The sequence below is a fragment of the Nyctibius grandis genome, chromosome 7, assembly GCF_013368605.1.
Source record: "Nyctibius grandis isolate bNycGra1 chromosome 7, bNycGra1.pri, whole genome shotgun sequence".
NCBI classification, from domain to species: Eukaryota; Metazoa; Chordata; class Aves; order Nyctibiiformes; family Nyctibiidae; genus Nyctibius; species Nyctibius grandis.
The window spans coordinates 31,179,797-31,196,152 of record NC_090664.1 but is presented as its reverse complement, the minus strand read 5'-3'; the positions used below and the strand labels follow the sequence as shown (position 1 = coordinate 31,196,152).

Here is a 16,356-nt window from a genome sequence, read left to right as displayed (position 1 = left end):
TTTCCGTGGCTCTAGTTAACCTTTATTGGAACAGTCTTGTTAGCAAATCTAGCAGAAACTGGGTTCCCAAGGAATTAAATCCTTTCCGCTGCTGCAGATCTTACCCACGAGACAAGCTACAGCTCACAGTAGAGCGCTCTGTGGAAGACTGTGCCGATGAGCAGTTTTCCCCCGTAGACAGATGCCACCGAGGTTCCCTGCAGCACAGAGCCGTTGTCAGCGTAGACGCGTGTCACAGCAGGCTCCTCCGAGAGGATGTTCTGGACACGCAGGACCTGCCGGAGGAGGGGGATACAGCTGCTGAAACGGCCATGGGTCAAAATCCTCCACAGAGGGAGGGAACACCAGTATGGTGATTTAAACAAATTAGTTAGTTAGGTTGATCAGCTGATGATAACTGGAACCAAATGGTTCCTGCGATAGGGCCACAAATTTTGCTTCAGCGAAGTATGGTCCATGAAGACTTATTTTTAAGTGGTTGTGCAATACGGACTGCAGCCCAGCAAGTAAGGAAGGCAGTCACCCCCGGCACTACACACATGCACGGTTTTTCACAGCCTAAGAGTTACTGACAATCTTCTTATTGTCATGCTTTTTGCAGACAAACAACTGCCTAGTATCATAAATGTACTGCTATTGAACATGACAATTTTTAAAAGTTTCTTATGGGAAGGTTTGGACAAGGCTGAAATCAAACGGACACCAACCAGCCACCTGCACTCATGGCTGCAGCACGCTGATGCCAGCACCTCATTGATTTCAGAAGGAAAGAAGAATTACAGTGTCACCTGCTGATGAACCACGCTTGCACAGCTAAAGCGGTCCAGTGCCAATGTTTCTGGTTGTGCTTTGCACTCAGTCAATTATTTTTTGTTTGGCAAAGAGGTGCCAGCTCAGTAATTAACACAGTTCTTCAAAATCTGATTGTGTGGCCACAGCTGCACAGAAAGCAGCCTGAGGATACCAGAATGACTGAGCTACTGCATGGAAATTATTCAGTTGTCTCCTAAGGATCTGAATAGGTGTTTGTTAGCTGAGCATACGCTGTTCCTGCTTTTCTCTTGAGAGCAGAAGCTATAAGCTGGGAGCCAGCATGGTCTTTGCTTTCACAAAGGCTGGCCAGACACTTCTCTATGTAATGCCAAGTTAAGTTATACCACGGTGATTTGAACAGAGCAACTTTCTTGCACAGACGCAGCCGAGAGACCAGTGATGTCTCCCAAAAGGCACCTCGGAGGCAGGCAGATTTTCAGGATTGTCGTAGAACAGCTTCATCCCATTAGGATGACATCCTATCCAGATGTCTCCAGTGTAAGTGTCAATAGACAAGTTGTCAACCAGAGTGTCCAGCTGCAGCGTCTATCCAACACAAAGGAAAGACAAGAAAAAGAGAGAAGTTAAAGCAATCAGAAGTCCTGGAAGCTAACTATAACATAATCAATAGACTTGTCCATAACTTAGACTGATTTCTTTAAAAATCATTTTCTCCTTCAGTGCTGTTTTTCTTTTCCCCCAGTATACTTCATCCCCTCCTCCACGTCACGAGAAACCTCCTTGCTGCCCTGAGCTTCCCCCGTCAGCTCATCCACACCTATGCTCGTGTTGGTTACATCAGTGCTTTGTGGACTAACCCACAGTGACCAAGGCAGACTTCCATTGCGGCTCTACAGCACACCTGAGTCCTCCTCTCTGGTTGCTGGTGTGAGGGTGGAGGACCTGAAGCTCTGTAACGGGGCGCACAGCACCTCTGTAAAACCACAGCAGGAGCCATCCAGAACAGAACTTCACACATGATCATGTTGAAATCTCAAGTGTTCATAGGGACTAATCTGTCCAAAATTCATATATGCCTTTTTTTTATGGAACAGCAGCACCTTACCTTCACATGGGTTAAATTCCAGTTAGCATGTTTTTCCATAACATGGACATTATGATCAAATATATCTGCAACATAGATGTACCTTCAAAAGAAAGCACCTCTTAGCAACGTGTATGAGTAAGCAGACACCAAAAACAGTCAGTTCCTCCTGTGCAAGCCCAGCTTTTCCCATAAGGAATGTCAGCTCACAGTTCTCACATAGCAATGTATATTGCAAGCAGGCCACAGGGCACTGAATTGAAGACAACCTGCTGAGATGCTAACGTAGCTTCACACTGTGCCAATTCTTCCATTACAACACTGAAGCAGGCCTTAGATTGTGAGACCAACAAATATGCTTTATTTTTCATTTAAGATCACCTAAACCACACGACTGGTTAATTCAGTCCTACACACTTTGAGACTGTAGAGCATTCCCCACTTGCAGAAATTCTTCCCCCTTAATCTCTGCAAGTAACATACACAAACTTCTGTATTGGCTGGTTAAAATGCAGTGATATTTGATCTTATTGCACATAAACCACCACGCAAAGCAGCAAACATTGCCTCTTCAACACGTGACTTCTGTTCTACAAACCCTTCGTATCGCTTACATTGGCCAGACAGTACCCTGCCTTACTCAAGCCAATTTAGACACTGACCACAGAGGTTATCGCGTGTGAAAATGAGGATTTTGGGATTCTTTTGTGTCATGAAACAAAATCTGAGGCAAGGAGAAACTTACTTTCCGTCAGGTGAAATGTTAATTCCATTGGCTGAATAAAACCCAGCTGCTACTTCTTTAACTTCTTTTGGACTGTAGTAAACAACATTTGACCAAGTTAAACCCAAGAATATTTCCAAGAACATCAAGATTAAGTCAGAGAAGTAGTGGTCATTGGTAGCATAGAAGCTGTCTGGTCCCATAGCTACTATATCATTCACACTAAAAAAAAAGAAAAGAGAGAGAGAAAAATAAAAATTTAAATGAGAGGTATGAAGGAGCATTGTATGACTGCCCAGAATCCAGCCGGGACATGGTCATCCCAGAGACACAAAGGGGCTGCAACTACAGGTGGTACCTCAGATAGGTGCTGTGTTATTTAGACCCTTTTTACTTCTATTCTCTTTCACATGGGCCAGGACTGTGCAGTGCGGAACAGAACCATAGCGCATCAGCTAGAGATCTGGCTACCTGTCTACAAGTCCATGGAAGTTTTTCCTCTCTTTTGATTACATTCAACTGGAAACCAGAGAACACGTAGGAGTTGTGACAACTTCTTCTTTCAAGCTCTATTTATCTTTCAATCATTTTGCAGTAGGACAGACCAAGAACATTTTGTACGCAACAAAAAAAAGAAAAAGCTAAAAGTATGTTTATTTTTACAGTGTAGCAAATTCAGAACAATCGAATATCTGAAGATTCATATCTGCAATGATCTGAGAGTGGGTTACATGAAAGAAGGAGAAATGGATGCCAAGCTAATTCACTGGCATCAACCACAGCTGTGCTTAAGACTGATTTAGTGATACAGCTATTGAAAATCTCATTTACAGAAGAGATTGGAGAATCACAGGCTTTGATTACACAGATAAGAAGTAATCAATAAAAGAAACAGGAAAGCTGGTTAAAGAGAAAATAAGTCATATTAATAATACCCTAAAACCAAAATCAGCCTACTTTGGATTTTACCAAAGCAGCCTGCTCTGGGGAGAGACGGTATTTGGCTCCAATACCTGGTCAGAAGGTCATGTCGAATGGTTTTCAGGTGTACAAGAGAATTGTCATCTTCTACAAATTTAAACAATTCTACTGTACTCTTCTGATGAGGATGATTCACAACAAAGAGATACACGGTGTCGTCTTAAAAAAAAGAAACGGAAACAGCTGAATTTCACCAGATCTCTGCAACAGTTTGTGTGGCTGAGCACCCACAGCGCTGAAGCAGCCTCCAGTACAGAGCACGTCTTGGGTTTGGTGCACTTCCCTCATGGCTCTTCTGAGGCAGAAGGACAAGTACCAAAGTGACAGCAGGATGCCACTGCAACTGGATCCAGATCTCCAGCTACTCTTCTCGCGGGCTCACTCTCCAGGGAACTGCTGTATAAACTACGTTTGTGCTATTTCTACCAAGGAAGAAAGAAATTGTGGCTCCATTCTTGTGCCCAAGCCACTGGGTTTTGCAATCTGATGCGCTATAGTGACTGGTTGCGTGAAAGAGCCACAGTCAGCTGGGAAGGAGGGCTTGTAGCCCAGCCGGTTTGGGCTCTTTGGTTTACTCACCGCATCCCCTGAGAAAGCTGAAGGAGCATCCTTCTCCCGTACTCTGTGTAAGGCTGCAGTCCCTCTGCCCAGCCCTTCTGGTAAGACCCTAAATTAGCAACCACCGATTTCCCCAACACCTTCCCTCAGAGGGTGACTGTATGCGGATGCAAGTCAAGCTGCAGCAATGATTCTCTTTCTCTTAGTATTTGCAGACTTCTAATTGCCCTGCTAAAATCCCCAGTGAAGGGACAGGGGAAAACGAGAGCAAGGAGAGCATGAGGGTATTTTATTGGTAGCCAGAGCCTCCCACAGGAGAACATACATTGGAGATGAGGACAGGGCCTCATGTCTTGGCCACAGAGTACCAGAGATTTTGGTAACTTACAAAGATTTGATAATTTATAGTTTAGTTACAAAACTCTCCGTTCTGGTCACTACTAGTTGGTGAAGCACACATCTCCTGAAAACCCTTGACCCTGGGGTGAGACAGATGTAAATTAGGAAAATAAACTTTGTGTGGTTTTCAACTCCTCAAACTTTCAATATATAGGACATCTTTCTGTCTCAGACAGTCTGAGATTATGTGCAAAGGTATTTGCTTTAGCAGCTGCCTTTCAGAAAAGAGCCCAACAAAGATAAAAAGCTCCAAAACCTTCTTCTCTCCCAGCAAGCGCAGGCTACTGGGGGTCCAATGCAAGGCCACAAAGGGATTTCTACTTCTGCTCTTTAGGCTGAGATTTGCCACCACCTTGGGTTAAAGGTCTCTTTACCTCTGTCTATGTAGGTGCTGATTCCATGAGGGTTAAATGACACCAGATCAAACCCTCTGCTGATTCTCAGTTCCACTGCTCTGGGATTGTCTTCATTCAAATCCATCAAAAACATTTCACCTGGCTTGTCTGGTGCAAGGCTCTTTACTCCTGGGTATTTCAAGCCCTGTAAAATCAAAACACAAGAAAAGCATTCCTGGATAAAAAGTTAAGGGAAGCATCACAAGGCTGAAAACAAGCCCTTGTTCAGGCTTGCAAGCGCAGAGCAGGGTCTGCTTCTGCTTCAGCCCACCGTGCGGTGATGGAGGCAGAGGGGCCAGCTCTGCACCCCCCGGCATGAGGAGCCATGCCCAAGGCATCACGTACCACCCAGGCGATGGCGCCACTGTCACCCGCTGCAGCCACTACCCTGGTGGGTGCTCCCCGTGTGGCAAACCACTCTGCCAACAGACACCCTGGGGGGAAAAACTGGAAGTATCGGACCACCGAATGCATCCAACGTGGTAAAGCCACAGGGAACAGCAGCAGTGCAACAGCTCTCAATTTCAGGCATGAATTTTGTAATCTTTCCCTGAGTCCCTGGAGCACATAGATGAAAACATCAGCTTTTGTTTTAGAAAATAATCACTAGGCCTCCTGATTGCAAGGAAAAGCTTGAAAATCTATGTCCTAAAGGCTAAAAAAAATCAGGAACAACAAAATCAACACACAAAATCTGATTTTTTTTTTTGAAGATAGGGAATTAACTCACCTTCTTAATAAGGGAGAGGTTTGATATTTCATCATTTCAAGTAAGCAGCATGAAAGAAATTCAAGGTTACGTGGGCAGAGAAGCCAGTGCAATAGGATACATGTCTCAGAGCCACCACCACCACTTCAGTGTCGACAAGTGCAGTTGCTCAAGCAGAAGGAAACACCAGCTAAGCTGACACAAGTCTCGGCCACTCCTAAGGAGCCATCCAGCCTCGTAGGAAAAAAGTCGATCCTCCAAGTTTCACCTATGGCTTCTGTAGATAAGGAAGCAGGCAAGCCCCTGCATGGGGAGTGGGCGCGGGCACTTACGGAGCTGATGAAAGCCAGTCCATTGGGAAGTATGTCGATGTCTTCTGAACCAGTTTCTGCAAGACAGAGATAAACAGGGGTTTGTCAGATGACATTAAATATTCCCCATCGAGAAACCTCCTGTTTTGTACAATTCCAGCTCTCACGAATACTCCTTTCTGATACGACTGCGCAAGCGATGAAGTTCAGTGGAAAAGTTCACCATCGTATTAAAAGCATTGGCAGAAGGCAGCAGCACGCCAGGTTAGGAAATAGTACTGGGTTTCACCTCTTTCGGGGTGCTTAGGGGTGCCCCCGCGGTGGCTGGGCAGTCTCCCACCCAGCGCCACACGTCCCGGGCTGGCGTGGGATGAATCAGCTGCCTTTGACAACAGTGTTCTGGGGTAAGCAACTAGCACTGAGCAGATTTTCAGGGCAGGACCGTACCCATCACTCAGCCCGCACGCTTGCCGACGGCAGCTCTGGGAACTGCGCACACTAATGCTCCCGGTTGAGCTGGGACACTTCATTAAGATGGATTGCCAAATATTTAGTGAAAGCTCTCAAGTGACAGAGAACCTACTATATCTTTAACAGCTAAGGGCTTTAATAGTTAGACCACGCTTTTAACTGTGGGTAATCATTTTCTGTATTGCCAGTTCTTGTAGTTCCTGTAATATTTTCCCCTGCTAGGAAAATAAAATAAAAGCCCTTTAGTAAGAACACTAGAGCAATTTTAGGCTTTGATCAAGCACTCTCCATAGAGCTTTTAGTCCGATGCTGAAGCACATTTGCTATCCCATACTTTCACCACTCCCCTGAGAAGCCTCCCCTCTCTTCTCCAAATCACCAGCATAAACAGCATTCCCCACAAGCTGCTTTCCAGACGATGGCTGGATTAAACCCACACAGAAGCATTTGCTTAAAGGAGGAAATGGTTCTGCAGGTTTTCTTTAACAGAGCCACCAACACAAAGGTTTTCCACCCAGCTTGTCCCACCTCTCCACATCCCCTCCTGCTTGGCCACAGACCGTCCGCGTGACCCTACGTGGGTCACACCATCCCTGGCACCTCGGCACCTCCTCCCAAAAGAAGCGCCTACAAATTCAAGCTGGGTTTATTGTTTGCTTTTATGTAATTCCTATTTATCCCAGCACTAATTCAGCCAGGCTGTAATTCATCCTGGGGCCACCAAACAGCCCTTGTAGGGAGGAACCAGATCCCCAAACTCACCCGTCCAGGCAGGTTCCTCCCCAGCACAGCACTGGGGAGACGCAGTGGCAGGACTTTACCTGGAGGGACAGGGGACGGTGACAGGGCCAGCTCCTCCTCAGCCTCAGCGAGCCCCTGCTCCACTCCACTGCACTAACAAGTGGAGCATCCCCACCTTCTGGGGAGCAAAAGGTCTGAAGATGCCTTTTGGGGAGAGCCAGCCCGTTACCGCACCTCCTGGGTTTTGTTCTGAATTTTGACTGGGTTCAGGGAGAAGGCAGACATCTGCACTGATGTGCCCACAGACATTTAGAGCCTGTGTTTTCTGACTAAAATTTTGAATTTCGATTTTTCAGCTCGGCTCATGCCCTGGTTTAAGCAACAAGCTCCTTGGTCTGTGCAAGTCTGCGTTCATTTATAACACGGGATTAACGGTGATTCCCCATTTCCTGGATCGCTGCAAAGACAGCAACATAAATAAATGCAGAGAGACTCAATTGCCATGGTGACGTGAGCTGGACAGACAGCTTTTGCTGGCAGAGCATGCTGGTGAGTGAACAGAGATATAATCATTTATCACTACTGAATTAGCGAGGCTGCCAAGCGGAAAGATGAGCAGGCTAATTGGGAGAGGATAATTAAAAAGTACAAGTTTCTGGTGGAAGGAGCATAAGGAGAGCCCTGCACCCAACCGCTTTGAATGAAACTGCCCAGCAAAGCACATTCCGGCCACTTAGCCAGGTCCTGGCATGTGCAGAACAGAGTGAGCACTGTTGGGAGAGCAGCGAAATGCTGATTCAGCGCGATCCCGCTGAGCTGGAGAGAGGGGATGCAGACACACAGCCGGATGCACGGGAGCTCCCCGGCTCTCCCACAGGACCCTGTTTTGGGAGGGCTCTGGGCTGTTGTCGCAGGCACCGTATGGGACAGGAGAGTTAGGAACTGTTTCATTAGGGATCAGTTACCTCCACTGTATTGCTTAACTGTATCACCGAGCCCAGCTTGTCCATGGGATTATCTGAATAAGTAGCATTTAAAAAAAAAAATTAAAGATACTGAGAAAACTTACTGTCTACCCTAAAAACGTTTTTTTTCTTTATCTTAGTATGATGTATTCTGCAGATGCATCCAACAACAACAAAAAAACACCAGCTGGATTTCATGTCCAAAAGCAAGTAGCTATTTCGCCTGTATCCCATGAATTGTTCCAAGATGCAAGTATTTCTAGCAATTTCTATAGTAGCTTCTTGAACTTTGGGAATTAGTTCAGGATATCTGGTTAGTTTATTATGAACCAGTAACATGAGTAGACTTATATATAATTCAGAAGATACTGTGTGTCCTACAAATATAGCCTTTCCTACATGTCTGTGAATGAGGTTTAGGACAAGCTGCAGTTTTTTATTGGTTTGGTCAATGTTTGCATCTGTGCTTACATTGCACAATATTTGAAAAGCAGAATAGATCAAAGTCTTAAAAAAAGAGAGACACAGAAAGGATGAAATGGTGCAGAAAGAAAAGGGTCCACTAGAGAATTTTTCCATTTACTCTGGGTTTGCTTCCTTTACTACGGATGCATCACTTTTAACATCATTACAACAGACTGTACCAGATGCCTGTTCTTCCATGTACAGAATGGATAGTTTAAGATTATTTTGCTCAGAGCTGACCCAGCTCATTACCTACGTATGTCCCACTTAAGAGGTCAGAAGGACTGTTTTAAAAATTAAAATAAAGACAGATTGTTTATTCAACTTTATCGTAGCATTTTAAAGGAAAAGGCCCAAGAGGACCAAGATGTCCACACAGAAAGATATCCTTATGCAAAGTCACCCACAGGAGCAACCTTACAGAACTGAGTACAGCAAATCCCCTGGTCTGAATAGTGCTACCTAGGCAGCACCTAAACGTTAGGGCTCCTTGGTCTCCCTGAGTAATAACCCCCCCTGCCCCCAGTCACATTAAATTAATTTTGGAAGACATTTGTGTGAACATGCCAACTTTTAAGTTTGCACAAATTTTCTCTTTCTGCCACATCGGACCTGCTGAATTAATTTTTGGCATTTTAATTTTTCTGAAGAGCAGCAAATGACAGAGCGAAGGCAAGGCAAGGTGAGGCGCTCCACGTGAAGGGACAGGGTTACAGGAGCACAGCAAGAAGCAGAAATGAAGCTCTGTAAATTGATCCGCCACCGCCTCTGAGCAGAGCCAGGTTCTGAGAATTCACCTGATCTCCATGTAAATGTCAGGCACCAAAAATGAGATATCATTTAGAAATTAAACACAACTGTATTTGCAATTTCCAGCTTTCCTTCTTTCCTCAACAGAGCAATCATATTGCAAAAAGTCTTGTAAAGATTGCAATAGTGATATGCTTAAAAGAATTACTCAGAAATTATTTTTATATGAATCACCATCAAACAAGTATTATTCAGAGTCTTGTATGAGTAAATCACAGCTCAATCTAGACAATCTAGAAGACATGGGAAGTTTTTTCAAATGCAGTTTCTTGTGCACCTAACCTCAGGCAAAGGAGCTCTGCACACGCTCATTCATGGCAGTAATTTGACTTTACAAAGATGTTTGACTCCTGACACGAGGAAGAAGCAAGATTTATGAAATCAACACAGCGACTCAGCGAGCTCAAAGGCAAGGCTCGTAAAGATCATCCAGTGGCTTTTTACACATGCAAAATCCAGGCAAATTTCAACAGCATTCAAGACATTTCTGAAAATACTAAGGAGGAGAAAACCCCCAGCCATTAAGGCTGTATTAAGTTTAAAAATTGTAATCTGGGGGAAAGGGAGACACAAAAAAGTGATCAATTTTAAAGCTCTCCATTTTATACTCTGGTTATCCTAAAAATGAGGAAAAAACAAGACAGAAGCACTGCTGTGTGCTAAACACATGACCCAAAGTACAAAGTCAACATTTCAGCCACTCTGTTAAACCCCTTCACAAACCAGACTAGGATGACAAATATGACCCCTTGCTCTTTGAAACCACACGGCTGAATTGTGCAACCGCACCGAGCTCCCGCACGCTGCTTGCGCGGCACTGGACCAGCCGCCCGCTCCTAAATCTCCGCACAACGAGGCACTAAGGCAGGCCGTCCCGACTGGCTCCAGCAGCCGCTCCTTCGCCACAAGCCTGTGGACTTCTCCCAAAGCTTCCACCCCTGCAGCACGTCCTGTCTTCAAGATGCCACCAGCCACCTGTAGGTACCTGCCTGAAGAGCCAGCACAGCCTCATCTAAAGGCCAAATAATTTCCTAAGTGGCTGAGCAAAGGAGAAGCGTTTGCAAGGTACTCGTTTGCAAGAAAAGGAACAGAAACTTTAAACACCAAAAGCAAAAAGTATTACACCAAACTGGCTAGTTTTTCAGTATAATTTTCTTCCTGCGGCTTCTCCCTACCTCAAAGTCCAAGTAACAAATGCAAGTCCAATTAGCACTTTGTTTCCAGGACCAGGCTTGGAAGCTGGCTTTAAGAAGCAGTTTCAAAATAAGGCTGGAAAAAAGCAATGCACTCAGTTATTTTGAACACGTACCGATCCCTTTAATGAGCCGGCAGCTGGGGAGGGTTACTGGGGCTATTTCCCGTGAAGCATTGAGTCTGTTCCTGCAAGAGGAAAGAGGAGGGTTAACACCACACAGCCAGTTTTAAAACAGGTAACATTCCTAGCGCAGCTTTATCTTAGTTTTATTGTCTGCCATATCACAGCAACAAATCAGCCATAAAATACTGAATAAGCAAAACCCAGAACTGACAACAGCAATTGCTCCAAATCACTGCGATGGTTACACACATCCAGGGATTAAGTGATTTTTCTACACTGAATATTTTCAGGAACCTGACTTTGTTCATGAGCTTCAGGAACAAGCTTTCATGACCCACCACAGCTCAAACGATAAAATAACATAGCTACACTTTCTTCAGGTTTCAGCCACCTAAATATAGCAGCACCTCGCAGTTAGGACCAGCATTTCAGATGAGGAAAGGGCAACCTTCTACCCCAACCCACTGGCTATTTTTGGTGACCCAGCCACCAGCAGTTGCACTTTCTTCATTTCTTAGTCCACATTCAAAAGTAGCAATGGCATTGCAGGGCAGGACTACCCATTTCCTAACGACAAGCAGGGCTTGGTAGTACAATTTTCCTGTCCCTTCCTCTTCTCTCCTGCTACCCACCCAGCGCATTATCCTTCAGCAGTGCTTATTTCATTCCTGAATACCCACAAAATTCAATCTCTGGCTCACACTTTACTGGACAAGAAGATACAGACAGGCCCTTACACGAGTTTCTATTTCTCCATCTCCTCCATTTCAAGTTGTCCACAAATCTTTATGAAAGGCAGCTCGCTAACAGGACTGCTGTGTTTGACCAGGGCAGTCTGCAGTGCCATAAGCAAATATGTTGTGTTTCTATGTCAAAACGTCAAGTTAGCGTACTATAATATTTCTTCCTTTCTCTTTTTTTTTCCCAAAAGAAAGCATCTAAACTAACGTAGTTAGTTACTCTTTTGCATGCCTATCTTACACACATGTTGAGGCTGTACTTGCTCCAACCACAGGAAATTCTGAATGCAAAGATCGCATAGCAAAACCTAGCCATGTTTATGTTACCACTTTAGGCATAAACATAAACAGCAGTACTAATCTGTGGTATGAAAAATAAGCGATACAGCTGAGCACTGTATGGTATGTCAGTCCTGCATTTTCTTAATCACTTCATTATGAATTCTCAGTTGCTTTGGTGCTGTATCATTGACACAGGTTGTTAACATAAGGCCAGAAAAAAAAGAAGAAAAAGGGCAAAAAAGGGCAGAGGATACAAGGGAAAGGAGCCAAGTTAAACTCTCCTAAGCCCTCTCCTCAGGAGACCTGGCAGTGAATTACAGCGGCTCCCAGTCCACAGGCAGCTCAGGAGGGATATGAGGTCCCCCCTCGCCCTCCAGCATCCCCAGCACAGCTGAACCCATCGGGCTCCCAAGGCTGGCTTGGGGCAATCATGCCCAAAGTTTGCACTGCTGCCTGCTTAGGGCTTTTCCCTTTCCTATTCGCATCAGCTGTTCCCGGGCAGACTGCAAGCCAGCCAGCACCACAAGCACAGCAGGAATGCAGCCAGCAGCCAACGAGAGATGATGATATCCTGACAGCATTCCCAGGGAAACACTTCATGGGCTGGAATGAGAGTAATTCAAAAGGACACTGGTCACAAGCCTGCAGCATGTAGGGAGGGTTTTCCAAAATGTGTCAGCTGCTCTAGCTCAAACAGCCCTAGCTACTAAGCCAGATGGTCTAGATAACTCACTGGCCGTACTAAAAACACAGTGAACCTGCAAAATGTGGGGGATGCAACTTCAAAAAACCTAGGAATTTTGCTACTTGGTGCAGCCCCAGTGGACAGCACCTTTCTCACCCAGTTCCTCTTTCCAGTTTCAGTCCTCCACCGCCTGTCCCACTTCATGGGACACAGACCACTGGCACTCCCTTTCCCTCAGCAGCAACGTGTTGCATATCCAAAGACCTCTCTCTCTTTCAGTTTTCCTCTTCTCTAGACAAACCAGTCCCAGATCTTTGCAGGTTTTTTTTCCTGACAGGATTGAAAATCACCTCTTATTTTTGTTTTTGCTCCCAGTTCTTTTCAAACTGTCAGCATCTTTCTGGAAGCCCACTGCTGTTTTGAACACACTATGCAAGCTGAGGACCATATCAGTACAGAGTGTTATGAAATGAGAACATTGTGTGTGTGTATATATATATATGAACAATAATATCATATGCATATTGTTCTGAGGAAAACAATAACACAGTATAATTCACATACAAGTTTTACAAATTATCTCTGACCTTTCTTCAGAGAAGAATTAGTAATTTAAAATGTCAATAGGGGAATCGGTGTGATTTCAGTTGGTAACACACAAGACTCACCTGTTTTCTGCTGCACAAGCCCTACTCAAGTCCGTTCGGTAGCTATCAATGGTATAATAGATGCATAAACAAACCCGATTTAAGAAGAATTAAGTTTGTAAAAGATTTGCAATAATTCTTCAAGCCTTATCTTTTAAGCATTTCAGGGGTTATTGTGTCATACTATCTAGACACAAAATACCAAACTCAGAAGGAACAGCAAAAAGTCTTTGCTGGATTCCTGCCCTCTGCATCGAGGATGGATAACAGCGAGGCCTGGAAAGAGTTAACACTACCCACAGTTTCTCCTCTCGAGGCTGTGTTAAATGAGTTTAGAGTACTTTGTTATATGAACTTGTGTGTTTCCAAACTCTGCAACCCTCTTAATACTGCTGCTACGCCGCAGCTTGCTGAAAACACAGCACACAGGAAAAACCCACAGAGGGCTACAGACTGCAGGGATCCTGTTTCTATCAATCAGGAGATTCTGCTTTACCACATTCTCAATGTTGCACTTGTTAATTTGATTTTTTGGGGGGTGGGGTCTTCACGGTGCTTTGAAATGGCTCACCCCACTAAAGTCCAGGAGCGTTGTCCATCTCCACCACCCCAGCTTGTGCAACTCCAGGGCAGGAGGGTTCTGTTACCTCTGTGGTTATCACAAACACTTGCACTGGGTTTACTGCAAGATGCAGATAGATCTATGTGAGGTACCTGCATCCAGGGAGTATAGCTCTCCTTCTGTAATTAGCTACAATTACTACCTACCCAAAGATCGATTAGCTGGATGTCCTTGCTTTGACGTCAGGCAGTTGGAGTCCTTGTGGACATGAGCAAAATTATAATGCCAGAGCTGCCTTGCAACAGAGTAATTCACCATCACTTTTCTGTCCTGAAACACTGAGTACATGTTTAGTAGCTTTCAGGACAGAAGCTGCTGTAACACCAGTGTTCATGTTCACACCTCACAGCCCATGAGCATGCTATGGCTGGGTGTTTTAGCTCAGATCAGGTGAGATCCCAACTTATGATCACAGAAGTCCATACTCCTTCAGAGGAAACCTCATGGACACAGGGGCATCGTTATCCAGGGATCAGCTTTGGCAGAAAATAACGCAAGAGTTTCTGGCAACCTGATTTCCACTTACTGTTTGACCAGTTGGCAGGAGATGAGGTAAATTCACAGATATCAGTTTTGGCACACCCCTGTTAACCGCAGCCTCTGCAAAACCAGAGGTACTAGCCCCCCTGCCCCAGGGCACCCTCTCCCTTTGGCCCCCTTGACCCCAGCATCTTGCCAGGGAGCATTTCACATCCCCCTTACTGCACAGGGCATTTGTGCTGGACAAATGCTCCTGAAGTTAGTTTATCCCTGACGGAGGATGAGAAGGGCACCGCTGAGCAAGCCAGTCCCTAGTTTTTCTCTGGGGAAAACCGGTTCCCTTGATAAGAATGATGATAAGCAATGATGGTGATGATCATAGAATCATAGAATGGTTTGGGTTGGAAGGGACCTTAAAGATCATCTAGTTCCAACCCCCTGCCACAGGCAGGGACACCTTTCCACTAGACCAGCTTGCTCAAAGCCCCATCCAACCTGGCCTTGAACACTGCCAGGGAGGGGGCATCCACAACTTCTCCGCGCAACCTGTTCCAGTGTCTCACCACCCTCACAGGAAAGAATTTCTTCCAAATATCTAACATAAATCCATCCTCTTTCAGTTCAAAATCGTTACACCTCATCCTATCACTACATGCCCTTGTAAAAAGCCCCTCTCCAGCTTTCCTGTAGGCCCCTTCAGGTACTGGAAGGCTGCTAGAAGGTCTCCCCGGAGCCTTCTCTTCTCCAGGCTGAACAGCCCCAACTCGCTCAGCCTGTCTTCATAGGAGAGGTGCTCCAGCCCTCTGACGATGATGATGAATCCTTCCCCTCTGGCCGCAGCCGTGCTTGTGCAAGGGCAGCTGTCGGCTGAAGTTACGCTCCAGACAAGGAGCTGAAGTGCCTCCGGGCTCGGAGCGAGAAGGGGTGCACTCGCCTCCCCCCGCCCGGCTCGGCCCCGCGGCGGACACCGGCGGGCACCCCACACCTGCGGGGACGGCCGGCTCTGCTCCATGCCGCACCCCCGGCACCGGAGCCTGCAGCTCCGAGACCCGGCAGCCCATCCCGCCCGAGTTCCCCGGTACCTCCCGGCTGCCCGCACCCCCGTTATCCCCCAGGACTGCGGCGCCGCGCCCGGTACTCCCGGGGAGCCGCTCGCTAGGCACCCCGCGCCCCCCGCTCCGCGCCCCGGTAAGCGGCGCCTGCCCGGGCCGCGCTCGCAGGGAGGCTCACCGAAAGGCCAGCAGCCGCTCCGCTGCCAAGGCTGCCGCTATCCCGACGAGAGCCACCGCCAGCACCTTCCCCATGGCCGCTCCCCGCTCCGCGCTGCCGGCTCCGCCGCGTCCCCCCCCGCCGCACCGCCCCCGGCCGCCCCCGGCGCACGGCGCGGCACACACCGGCGGCCGGCAGCCCCCGCTCCATCCCTCCGCCCCGAGCAGAGCGGCCCGCCCCGCCCGAACCGCGCGTAACCTGCCCCGCAGCCACTGCCCACCCGCTGCCCTGCACAGGGAGCCGGAGTCAGCGCCGCTCACAGAGTCGCAGAATCAGCCAGGTTGGAAGAGACCTCTGGGATCATCAAGTCCAACCATTGCCCTGACACCACCGTGTCAACTAGACCATGGCACTAAGTGCCATGTCCAGTCTTTTCTTAAACACATCCAGAGATGGTGACTCCACCACCTCCCTGGGCAGCCCGTTCCAATGTCTGATGACCCCTTCTGAGAAGAAATGCTTCCTAATGTCTAACCTGAACCTCCCCTGGCACAGCTTGAGGCTACGTCCTCTTGTCCTAGCGCTAGTTGCCTGGGAGAAGAGGCCAACTCCCACTCCGCTACAACCTCCCTTCAGGTAGTTGTAGACTGCAATAAGGTCACCCCTGAGCCTGCTCTTCTCAAGGCTAAACAACCCCAGATCCCTCAGACATTCCTCATAGGTCAGACCCTCCAGACCCTTCAGCTTGGTCGCCCTCCTCTGGACTCGCTCCAACACCTCAACGTCTTTCTTGAAGTGCAGGGCCCAGAACTGGACACAGTACTCAAGGTGCGGCCTCACCAGTGCCGAGTAGAGAGGGTCGATCACTTCCCTACACCAGCTGGCTACGCTATTCCTAATGGAGGCCAGGATGCCATTGGCCTTCTTGGCCACCTGGGCACACTGCTGGCTCATGTTTAGCCTGCTGTCGATCAGCACCCCCAGGT

General features: G+C 47.0%; 1 protein-coding gene across 4 annotated transcripts; it reads right to left on the bottom strand.

Annotated features, from left to right (window-relative positions):
• LOC137665718 (serum paraoxonase/arylesterase 2) lies at window positions 1–15,529 on the bottom strand. Of its 4 annotated transcripts, none has more exons than XM_068405078.1 (9): window positions 15,392–15,527; window positions 10,697–10,767; window positions 5,957–6,012; window positions 4,895–5,060; window positions 3,596–3,722; window positions 2,604–2,675; window positions 1,880–1,961; window positions 1,231–1,359; window positions 1–275 (listed from the first exon to the last, which is right to left on the bottom strand). In XM_068405078.1, exons 1-9 carry the CDS (start codon window positions 15,463–15,465, stop codon window positions 117–119), a joined length of 936 nt encoding a protein of 311 aa, XP_068261179.1. In that variant the 5' UTR covers window positions 15,466–15,527; the 3' UTR covers window positions 1–116. The 4 variants fall into 4 exon arrangements, 3 of the variants coding, with proteins under 3 accessions (XP_068261179.1, XP_068261177.1, XP_068261178.1); XM_068405076.1 differs by having other exon boundaries at window positions 2,604–2,804; window positions 15,392–15,526; XM_068405077.1 differs by lacking the exon at window positions 15,392–15,527 and adding an exon at window positions 11,000–11,081 and having other exon boundaries at window positions 2,604–2,804.
• Between the last annotated feature and the right edge of the window lie 827 nt (window positions 15,530–16,356).